This window comes from Orycteropus afer, unplaced genomic scaffold (genome assembly GCF_000298275.1).
Source record: "Orycteropus afer afer isolate SDZICR_OR568_19922 unplaced genomic scaffold, OryAfe1.0 scaffold00477, whole genome shotgun sequence".
Classification (NCBI taxonomy): domain Eukaryota; kingdom Metazoa; phylum Chordata; class Mammalia; order Tubulidentata; family Orycteropodidae; genus Orycteropus; species Orycteropus afer.
In genome coordinates this window covers 1,937,280-1,949,703 of record NW_006922064.1, presented here as the reverse complement: position 1 = coordinate 1,949,703, position 12,424 = coordinate 1,937,280, and the positions used below count along the sequence as shown (strand labels likewise).

Genomic DNA, 12,424 nt, shown 5'->3' with positions numbered 1-12,424 from the left:
AGGTATTTAGAGGGAGCTCTGGTAGCATAGTGCCTAAGGCACTTGACTGCTAACCAGAAGGCTGGTGGTTCAAACCCACCAGCCACTCCTCGGAAAGAAGGTTTGGCAATCCTACTTCCGTAGCGATACTGCCTCAGAAACCCAAGGAGGGGTCGCTATGAGTCGGGGCCGACTCGACGGCACTTAATAACAACAACAACAACAAGTATTTAGAAAGATTACAATGTGTGTATGAGTTATGGAATGTGTGTGTTTATTGGAATGTTACTAGCTTGAATGTAAAATACTATTAGACATGGATTTCGAAATTCAGTTAAACAGATGTGTTATCTACAATTTTATTAGTGGAAGAAAAACAAAATAGGAAGTTATGTTTGCCACTCTCCCCTAAAAAAACAGACTCTGCATTCTAAAAACAAAAAAAAACAAACTCACTGCCATCAAGTCAGATCCGACTCGTAACAATCCCCCTTGGGTTTCCGAGGTGTTAGCACTACGGAAGTAGATTGCCCACTTTTCCTTCCGAGGATTGCCTGGTGGGTTTGAACCGCCAGTCTTCTGGTTAGCAGTAAAATGCCTTAGGCACTGAGCCACCAGGTATAATTTAATTTAAAACAAATCTTTATTTTTAATTTCTTAAACCTCTGTAAAATGCTTATTGCCAGGAACTGTTCCAAGCTCTTCAGTTAATCCTCATGAGCTAGATAATATTATTACAGCCCCATTTCAGAGAAGAGGAAACTGAGTCATGGAGCAGTTAAATTGCTTGCCCAGAGTTACACAGCTAGTAAGTGGCAAAACCAAGATTTCATCACAGGCACCATGACTGCAGTCTGTACCTTTAACTATGTACAATTTAATTTTGATTGTTTTAAATTTCTCCTGCAGAAAACATTTTAGGAATCCTTTGAGTAACCTCAAATATAATTTATTAGAGGAAAGTAGTAAAAGGTATAAAGATTCTTAGAAAAATAATTACAAATAAATAATTGTCCTGTGAAATTATATGTGTAGTTGACTTCACACTTGGTAAGAACTAGGTAATAACCAAGTAACAGAATAGGCAGTTGGGAGATGGACCTGGAAGAGTGTGTGTGAATTTTTCTTTTCTTTTAATTTAATTAATTATTGAAGTTCTGGTTCTGATCAAGACTGTAACTTGAGTGATAGCTATTATTTCTGCTTTTAGAATGAAGGTCTTAGTATTTGCAATAGGAGTATATTCAGAGGACTTGTTAGTAGTTGTTTTGCTGTTGAGTTGGTTCCAATTCATTGAGATCTTATGTATAATAGAATGAAATGTTGTCTAGTGCTACACTATCTTCCTAATCGTTGGTATGTTTGAGCCCCTCTGGCTTAGGGTGGTAAAAATGTAGGGACCACTCAGTAGCTTTTCTTTCCTTTTTCTTTTTTTATTTTAAACTATGATTTGGGTAAGAGTTCACAGAATAAATTTCATTTTCCATACAACCGTTCATATATATATTTTGTTTTGTGGCATTGACTGTAATCCTCATAATGTAACAACTTTTTCCACTTCCTCCCTGTAGTTACCTCTTCCTTTGTCCTTCTTCCTTATGCATTCCTGCCCCCAGAACTATCTCTCTGTGCAAATACTGCCCTATGATCTCCTATTATTGATTGTTCTAAGGAGTGTACCAATCTGATGTAAATGAACATTTACAAAAACATATATGCCTGTCTTTTTTTGGCTGAAAGCCACTGGAGTGAGTTCAGTTCCAGGGCTGAAGAGTAACTAGGGGCCATAGTCTTGGGGGTTTCCTCAGTCTCTCTCGGACCAATAAGCCTGGTCTTTTTTTTATGATTTTGAGTTTTGTTCCACATTTTTCTCCCATTCTATCCAGGATCTCCTGCACTGATTCCTTTCCAAGTGGTTGACTGTGGTAGCCAGGCATCATCTATTTCTTCTGGTCTCATGGTCACACAGGCTGAAGTTCGCTGGTCCACTCTTCCCTTGGAGTTGTTGTTTCCATTGTCTTGGGTTTTCTTCATTCTTCTTTTTTCCAGATGAGGAGGGACCAGTTGTTTGCAAGCTTTTAAGATTCCACTCACTACTCATCAAAGTAGAATGTAGAACAATGTTTTTGTGTAGTATGTTATGCCAGTTGAACTTGATGTTCCCTGTGACCATGGTCCCGAGCCCACAGGTCCAATAACTTGCTCCCTTAGAGTGGTTAGCTGTGGTTAATAAGTTATCATAACTTTGCCACCTGTTCTGTTTATGTGGACATTCTTACAGCACATACAAATACTTATGTAGAAATACCATTTGCCAACCTTATATATGGTCATGGGTATATTCTTGTTGCCTAGACATACTTGATCATTCAGCTCATCTACTTGTATCTACCTATAGATTAATGTTTGTTATTACTGATAATGTAGTATTGTATATGTGAAAGTCTCGGAAGGAAGATGGAGCAATCTACTTCCGTAGTGATAACTGCCTCGGAAACCCAAGGAGGGGTCGCTATGATTCGGGTTCCGACTCGACGGCACATAACAACAACAACATATGTGAAAGTGTTTATCTTTGTTGTCTGTACTTCTTGTGTACCTCTTTGTGTCTTCCTTTTTCTTAGTGTTACTGTGTTTTGGCCACTCAATTTGGTATATTGCCTTTCCCTTCATCCAAATTGATACTTGTTTCTTACCTATCTAGCAATTTTCCTTCCACTCCCTTCTCATCTCTGGTAACCAATAAAGAAAATTTCCTTCCATATATAAGCCTTTTCTTCACTTTGTACAATAGTGGACTAATACATTATTTGTCCTTCTGTGATTAACATACTTCACTTGGCATAATGTCCTCCAAGTTCATCCACATTATGCAGTGTTTTCACGGATTCTACATTATTCTTTAGGGTTGCGTAGTATTCCATTGTGTGTACCATAGTTTCATTATCCATTCTTCCATTGATGGGCACTTAGGTTGTTTCCATCTCTGCTGTTGTGAATAATGCTGCAATGAACATGGGTGTGCATGTATCTGTTTGTGTACTAGCTCTCACTTCTTTAGGATATGTATCTAGGAATGGGATTGCTGGATCAAATGGTGTCTCTATTTCCAACTTTTTAAGAAACTCAATAGGTTTTAAGTTTTCAAGGTATCTTACAATTTGAAAAGGAGAAAGAATTAATGATGAGGCAGTTAGTTGTAAAATCAGAAGAGATGATACCCTATTTTAAAAAAAAAACACTTTTTCCCTGACCCCAATTACTGTTCTCTTCTCTTGCCTACACAATGAAATATTTTGAAAGTTGTCTAATTCATTGCCTTCTGTTTTTTGACTGAAAGTTGAATGTATGAATGACCTTTCAATTAAAGCAAAAGAGTTAAACTTTTTAAAAGAAATTAATACTTGTCCTTTGCTTGGGGAGGAGACAGATATGTAAGTTAAATTGAGAAGAGGCATTTGGAAAATTCATTTAACATGAAGAAGTTTTATATGTTGTATTTGGCTATGTACAAAAATTTCAAATACAGTAAGCCACAGTCCTCTTTCTAGGTGCTATCAGCTGCCTCTGCCGCAGGTGTTTCTGTAGCTTTTGGTGCACCGATTGGAGGAGTTCTTTTTAGCCTGGAAGAGGTAGGTTATGAAAAATACAGCAATTGAAATTATATATAGTTGCCATTACAAATACATTTTGGTGTACTTTTCAATTTTGTAGCTGGTTATAATAGATAAAGACTTAAGTTTTCAGATTTGTTTCCATAAAATTGTTCTTATCCTCTTTTAGAAACATTTATTTTATGTTTTAAATCAGTAATACAGTCTCATGATTTCACTCCTATCCTGTGCCTTTTTTTCTTCCCTGCTAAAACTACTTTATGAGATCCTTATGAATCCTAGTTTCTGTAGCAAATAGAAGCCATTATGATTATGCTTATTTTCCACTTATTATTATGTAAAAAGTAATATACCAGACATGTTATGTACCTTGAGAGAAGCCTTTTAAGATCCATTTATTCATGTATAAACATTTGTGATTATTTAAAATTCATTTTGTGGACATAATTAAAAGTAAGCAGTGTGAATTTGAACTTAATAGGAGATATTTAAAGGAAACTGTTGGTTAAATTATAGCCGATTTTTATTTAAGAACTTTCAATCCATTCTAAAATTGTCTTGTTAATATTTTTTTGTGTGACTATATCTGATAGAGTTACTGATATTTAAGGAAATTATTTTAACAACTTTTAAAAAAACAAACAACCAAACTCACTGCCATCGAGTCAGATCAGACTCATAGTGACCCCTCCCTGGGCTTCCGAGGCAGTATCACTATGGAAGTAGATTGCCCAACCTTCCTTCCAAGGAGCAGCTGGTGGGTTTGAACTGCCAGCCTGCTGGTTAGCAGTCACATGCCTTAGATACTATGCCACCAGAGCTCCCATTGGAATATTTTGTTTTTTATTTTCTTTTAAGTGCTTTACACATTGTTTTTTTGCATGTGTGAATAGGAAAGGTGATTTTTTTCTTTTGATATAGAGAAGATAAATTACAGGAAAATTAAATTTATAAGCTAACAGGATTTCATGATTGTATATTTATTCTAAACTACCATAATTGCATTGGAGATAAAGCTCATTTTGAATGGAGAACAATGCTAGTATTTTAAATAATTACTGTGCATTTGTGATAAGTTGATATTCTAAATTTATAATGATGTGATAGCCAAAGATAATAAAACATCACTATTTTTCTTATTACAGTAAAATGTGTTACATATGAATTCTACCTGCAACAAGATTAAGCTATAGTATTTACCATTCAGGTTATATAAGAAACTTATATAAAATTGTGGCATTAATTTTTCTTTTCATTTTCTTGTTTTTAGGTTAGCTATTATTTTCCTCTCAAAACTTTATGGAGATCATTTTTTGCTGCTTTAGTGGCTGCATTTGTTTTGAGATCCATCAATCCATTTGGTAATAGCCGCCTCGTCCTTTTTTATGTGGAGTATCATACACCATGGTACCTTTTTGAACTGTTTCCTTTTATTCTCCTAGGGGTATTTGGAGGGCTTTGGGGAGCTTTTTTCATTAGGGCAAATATTGCCTGGTGTCGTCGACGCAAATCCACTAAATTTGGAAAGTATCCTGTTCTTGAGGTCATTATTGTTGCAGCCATCACTGCTGTGATAGCCTTTCCCAATCCATATACTAGGCTCAACACCAGTGAATTGATAAAGGAGCTTTTTACAGACTGTGGTCCCCTGGAATCCTCTTCTCTTTGTGACTACAGAAATGACATGAATGCCAGTAAAATTGTTGATGATATTCCTGATCGTCCAGCAGGCATTGGAGTATATTCAGCTATATGGCAGTTGTGCTTAGCACTCATATTCAAAATCATAATGACAGTATTCACTTTTGGTATTAAGGTAAGTGCTAATGTGAGGTGATATTTAAGTAATCTTAAATATGTTCAAATTTTATAGATGGAATAAGGAAATGCAATTTATACCTAAAGGAGTTGTTTCAGTATAAGCCAAAAAAGGTATCTTTTGGGTTTAATTTTAAGTAATGAAAAAAAAAATTTCTTAGAATATATTGTTGAGCATGTTCCTGTTCTGCTGCTTTGTAAAAACAAAAAAATACCCCAAAATTTAGCAGCTTAAGACCTTTTTTCTCCCCCTTTCTCTTTCTTTTAATATTGGTTCAATAGTTTGAGAAGGGCTTGGTTGGGCAGTTTTTGCTTGAGGTCTCTCATATGGTTACTATTAGATGTAGCTGGGTTTGATCATCTCAAAAACTTCATCGTATGTCTGCCCCTGGGCTGAAAAGACTCAGACAATTGGGACTGGAACATCTGAACTAGATGTGTGTCTGTGTGGTTTTTTTTAGCATGGTGCCCTCAAAAAACAAAACCTCAAAAACTTGCTGTCCACTGTTCTGACTCATGGCAACCCCATGTTCTTTGGAGTAGAACTGTACTCCATGTGGTTTTCTTGGCTATAATCTTATGGAAGCAGATCACCAGGCCTTTCTTCCAGAGAGCCACTGGATAGATTTGAACCACCATCCTTTCAGTTAATGGCCAAGATGAAACTATTTGTGCTGCCCTAGGAACCTATGGTGGCCTCCAGGTAGTTGAATTTCTTACATGGTAGCCCTGGGCTCCAAATGCAGGTGTTCTAAGATGATAGTTTCTAACCTAGCCAAGGAAATCATGCAGCATTTAAAGGCTATTCACATTCCTTGGCTGGTTGATGGCCCTTATTCCATCTTCAAAGCTAGCAACAGTAAGTCAAGTTCTCATAGAGAAGCACTCTGAATTTCTTTGGTAGTCACTTTTCATGTTGAACTCGGACTCTCTTGATCCTTCTTTGACTTTTAAAGAACCTTGTAATTATATTGGGCCCACTTAGATAGTCCAGGATAATCTTATTATTTAAGGTCATTAATGAGCAACTTTAATTCTGTCTGTATCATTTAATTCCCTTTGACATGTAACCTAACATATCCACAATTACAGGGATAACAACGTAGATAATTTTTTGGAATCATTATTCTGCCTAGGCGCTCTGGTGGCGTAGTGCCTAAGGCATTTGAACTCAAATCCACTGGCCAGCTACTCCTCGGAAGGAAGATAGGGCAATCTACTTCTGTAGTGATACCGCCTCAGAAACCCAAGTAGAGGTCACTAGGAGATCTGACTAGATGGCAGTGAGTTTGATTTTGGTATTCTGCCTAGCACATAACCCACTGACATCAAGTTGATTCTGACTCATAGCAACTCTGTAGGACAGAGTAGAACTGCCCCATAGAATTTCCAAGGCTAGAAATCTTTACAGATTTATGTCTGTTGGCAGGAAACTGCCAAAATTCAAGCTGGATTGAGAAGAGAGTGTGGAATGAGGGATATCATTGCTGACGTCAGATGGATCTTGGCTGAAAGCAAAGAATGCCAAAAAGATGGTCACCTGTGCTTTATTTGACTATAAAAGGCATTCACCTATGTGGATCATAACAAATTATGGGTAACATTGTGAAGAATGGGAATTCCAGAACACTTAATTGTATCTGTGAGGAACCTGTATATAGACCAAGAGGCAGTTGTTTAAATAGAACAAGGGGATACTGCACTGTTTAAAATCAGGAAAGGTATGCATTAGGGTTGTATCCTTTTACTATACTTAATTCAGTCTGTATGCTGAGCAGATAACCCAAAAGATGGACTATATAAAGACTTCTTCATATAGGAAGAAGAACATGGCATCAGGACTGGAGCAGGACTCATTAACAACCTGCAATATGCAGATGACACAACCTTACTAGGTGAAAGTGAAGAGGATTTGAAGCACTTACTGATGAAGATCAAAGACTAGATTCTTCAGTATGGATTACACCTCAATTTAAAACAAAAATCCTAATAACAAGTGGACCAATAAGCAATGTCACAATAAATGGAGAAGCGATTGAAGTTGCCAGGGATTTCATTTTACTTGGGTCCACAGTCATTGCCCATGAAAGCAGCAGTCAAGAATTCAGATGACCTTATTGCACTGGGCAAATCTGCCTCAAAAAACCTCTTTGGAGTGTTAAAGAGCAAAGATGTCACTTTGTAGACTAAGGTGTCCTGATCCAAGCCATGGTATTTTCAATAGCCTCATATGCATATGAAAGCTGGACAGTGAATAAGGAAGACTGCAGAAGAATTGATGCATCTGAATTGTGATGCTGTTGAAGAATAGTGAAATTACAGAATACTGAAATGGACTGCCAGAAGAATTTATTCATTTATATAAACCATCAAGAAAAGTTACATTGAGAGCTTTTTTGGGAAAAAAAAAAAGATTCTGAAACCTGTGGTCTAAATATTAATTAAGCAGTCTGTGCTAGGCAGAGAGGAATTCTGATGATGGTGCAATGGTTAAGGCATTTGCTAGCCAAAAGGTTGGCAGTTCTAACAGTCCTAATATTACCAAACCACATGGCAGGCCATTAACTTACGTCCATTGTATGTCCCAGGGTCGGCAGAGCATGGCAGGCTGCTGAGCAACGACACGGCTACATGCATTGTTCAAGCATGCCATAGGCTAGAGACCATTTCCAAGACTTCTCCCTATATATAGGAAGCAGACCACATACCCAAAGCAGCTACTCAGCTGCTTGTGGTAGATCCCACTGTGGAGTTGCCAGTGTCATCATGGGGAATAACTACCACCAGCTGCCCAGCCACTCAACCAGGCCCAGCCAAGTTTACACACAAACATAACCATCACAGCATTTTACATGCTTGGCATTCTCAAGCTGAAAGAACTGAAGGGGAAATTTAAGCCTCGAGTTGCAGTATTGAAAGATTCTATGGGCAGTATATTGAATGATGCAGGAAACATCAAAAGAAGATGGAAGGAATACACAGAGTCACTGTACCAAAAAGAATTGGTCTGTGTTCATCCATTTCAGGAGGTAGCATATGATCAAGAACCAATGCTAATGAAGGAAGAAGTCGAAGGTGTACTGAAGGAGGTGGCAAAAATCAAGGCTCCAGGAATTGATGGAATACCCATTGAGATGTTTCAACAAACAGATGCCACGCTGGAGGCACTGACTCAACTATGCCAAGGGATTTGGCAGACAGCTGCCTGGCCAACTGACTGGAAGAGATCCATATTTGTGCCCATTCCAAAGAAAGGTGATCCCACAGAATGTGGAAATTATCGAAAAATATCATTAATATCACATGCAAATAAAATCTTACTGAAGATAGTTCCAAAATGGTTGTAGCAGTATACTGACAGAGTCCTTCCAGAAATGCAAGCTGGATTCAGAAGAGGACCTGGAATGAAGGATATCATTGCTGATTCAGATGGATCTTGGCTCAAAGCAAAGAATACCGGAAAGATGTTTACTTGTGTTTTATTGACTATGCTAAAGCATTTGATTGTATGGATAATAACAAATTGTGACTAACATTGAGAAGAATGGGAATTCCAGAACACTTTATTGTACTCATGAGGAATCTGTACATAGACCAAGAGGCTGTTGTTTGAACAGAACAAGGGGATACTGCATAGTTCAAAATCAAGAAGAGAGTGTGTCCAAATTGTATCCTTTCACCATACTTACTCAATCTGTATGCTGAGCAAATACTCTGAGAAGCTGGACTATATGAAGAAGAATGTGGCATTAAGATTGGAGGAAGACTCTTTAACAACCTGTGATTTGCAGAGGACACAACTTTATTTGCTGAAAGTGAAGATGACTTGAAGCACTTAATGATGAAGATTAAAGCCTATACCCTGCAGTATGGATTACACCTCAATATAAAGAAAACAAAAATCCTTGCAACTGAACCAAAAAGCAGCATCACTATAAATGGAGAAAAGATTGAACTTGTCAGGAACTTGATATTACTTGGTTTCACAATCAACACTAGTGGAAGCAGCCGTCAAGACATCAGACTGTGATGGGCAAATCTGCTGCAAAAGACCTCTTTAGAGTGCTGAAGAGCAGAGATGTCTCCTTGAGGACTAAGGTGTGCTAACTCAAGCCATGGTATTTTCAATCGCCTCATATGCATGTGGGAGCTGGACAATGAATAAGGAAGAGCAAAGAAGAGTTGATGCTTTTGAGTCATGGTGTTGGCTAAGAATGCTGAAAGTCTCATGGACTCTAATGAACTAACAAATGTGTCCTGGAAGAATGCAGCCAGGATGCTCCTTGAAAGTGAGAATGATCAGTCTTCCTCTCACGTACTTTGGTCATGTTGTCAGAAGTGTTCATTCTCTGGAGAAGGATATCATGCTTGGTAAAGTGGAGGGTCAGTGAAAAAAAGGGGAAGGCCCTCAACCAGGTGGATGACACAGTGGCTGCAAGGATTGTGAGGCTGGCACAGGACCAGGCAGTGTTTTGTTCTGTTGTACATAAGGTCGCTATGTCAGAGACAACTTGACAGCCCCTTAAAACAACTACTACCCTGAGGAGGCAGCTTTTCCCCAGTCATATTTTGAGTGTCTTCCAATCTGAGGGCCTCATCTTCCATCACTGTATCAGACAATGTTCTACTGCTGTTCTTAAGGTTTTTACTGGCCAGTTTTTTTAGAAGTAGATTGCCAGGTCCTTCTTCCTAATCTGCCTTATCTGGAAGCTCTGCTGAAACCTGACCAACATGAGTGCCATTGTTTGAAATATGTCCCCATAAAATACGTGTCAACATGGTTTGGTAGTTATATAATGATGTAATGTGGCACTTAAGTAATCATCCCTCGTGATATGACCTGATGTGATAAGCCAATCAGGTGTACAAGGATTTAGGTGGGATGTCACATCCTTAATCCCATCACGGCCCTGTTCCCATGTAAGGGTGTGTGGCCTGCAACACCTTTCATCTTACAGGAGAGAAAAGCAGGGGTGGGGATGTGTGTTGGAGGGTGAACCCTGCTGCCACCAGAAAGAAGAGCTGGTAGTGGATTGTGTTCTTTGAAAGCAGGGTCCCTGCACTTGGACTCTCCTAAGACCAAAAGACTCAGAGGGAAAAAGCCTTCTCCTAGAGCCCACACTCTGAATTTGGACTTCTAGCCTCCTGAGAAGAATAAAATTTGTGTTGGTTAACGCCATCCACTTAGGGTATTTCTTTTACAATGGCACTGGATAACTAAGACAATGGGCAACCCTGCTGGTATTTAAAATATACCATATTATTTGGTGGCATGCTTCCAGTATCATAGCACCATGTAAGCCATCATAGTACAACAAACTGACATGAGTAGTGGTAAAAAGAATAGAATGTTATTTTTCTATTACTTGATAAATAAGTAGGAAGTATATAATCTTGGTGTATTTCAAATTAAATAGATTTAGCTTTATAAAAAATGCTTCACATTATCCCTTTTTTTTTTTTTTTAATTTCACCATGGACTAATGAAATTTTTTATTAAGGACTAGCATCTGGGAACCCCTGAGCTAAAGGATAAATAACCCTTCAGTTACTATCTCTTTGCTTCTGGGATTATTGTTTGATCCTGAAATGAAAATACTACTGTAACAAGATTTTGCCTGCCTTATTATTATTTGTATTAGGATTTTGCTGTATAAATACAATATGAAAAGAATCAAATGTGTTAGAAACAAATATTTGGAAAGTAGGATCTAACTGGAGGATCTGCCTCATTAAGTGTTCTGTTCTTATCCATACAGGTTCCCTCAGGCTTGTTCATCCCCAGCATGGCCATTGGAGCAATTGCAGGAAGGATCGTGGGGATTGCAGTGGAACAGCTTGCGTACTATCACCACGATTGGTTTATCTTTAAGGAGTGGTGTGAAGTTGGGGCTGATTGCATTACTCCTGGCCTTTATGCTATGGTTGGTGCTGCTGCATGTTTAGGTAACATAACTATGTCTATTTGTGTATGGTGGTTTGAGTCTCAGAGAGAAAAGAGTGAATTGAAGCACATTCATGTTTAATTGGGTTGGAGGATAGAGGGAGAAAATGTTTTAACAGAAATAAAATAGTACTAGAAGTATGTGGTAACATGTAGTTGCAGTGGTAGTAGTAGTAGTTTCTACTGTACCTGCCTCAGAACATTTGTTAATGCATTTTAATAATGTTTAGCATCTTTGTTGTATCACCTAACACTTTATGATAGAAAATATCTTAGTACCACATAGGTTTAACTGAATCCTGTCCAAGGATATTTTTGGTTTTTAATTGTCAAGGATCTTGACTTACCTATGATAACCTATAACAAGGTTCCTAAGATTAATATTATACCAAAGCTTTAGAACAGCTTTATTTTAGGCTTTGCAGTTATTAATTTGTTGTTAGGCTTAGTAAAATATTTATTTTTTACCTTTTCTCCATCTAAGGTGCATTTACAGCAAAATAAGAAAAACTAGCTATTCATTAATGAAAAAAAAAAGCTAAATATCTGAATTAAATACTTGTTGTTAGTTGCAGTTGAGTCCATTCTGACTGATGGCGACCCCATGTGTGTTAGAGTAGAACTGCTCTATGGGTTTTCAAGGCTCTGACCTTTCAAAAGCAGATTGCCAGGCCTGTCTTCTCAGGTGCCTTTGGGTGGGTTCGAACCACTAACCTTTAGGCTATTTGTCAAGTACTTAACCATTTGCATCATCCAGGCACTCCTTTGTTGTTGTTGTTAGGAGCTGTCAACTCAGACCCAACTCACAGCGACCCTTCCTTAGGAGTCTATTTATTGGCTTCTTGGATGTGAAAAGTTAATTGCTTTTTATATTTAAAGTGCCAGCTAAACTTTGGTTATTTTATTTAATAATAGTTATTATTTTGACTGTTGTTTTTGTTCAGTGAATCAAAAGTAATTTGCAGTTGTTTAAAGTAATTATCTGAAAAAGTATAATGTCAAATGAAAGTGAAGGGTAGAATCATTTCCACCAAAGTAGCAAATATTTAGGATTCCCTTGGTGGGTAAG

General features: G+C 37.8%; 1 protein-coding gene across 1 annotated transcript in view; it reads left to right on the top strand.

Annotated features, from left to right (window-relative positions):
- CLCN3 (chloride voltage-gated channel 3) overlaps positions 1-12,424 on the top strand; it is a 148,815-nt gene that overhangs the window by 122,355 nt on the left and 14,036 nt on the right. The window contains exons 7-9 of the mRNA XM_007954903.2: positions 3,531-3,611; positions 4,864-5,409; positions 11,171-11,357. Coding sequence (XP_007953094.1) covers positions 3,531-3,611; positions 4,864-5,409; positions 11,171-11,357 — 814 coding nt within the window. The remainder of the gene's footprint in view (positions 1-3,530; positions 3,612-4,863; positions 5,410-11,170; positions 11,358-12,424) is intronic.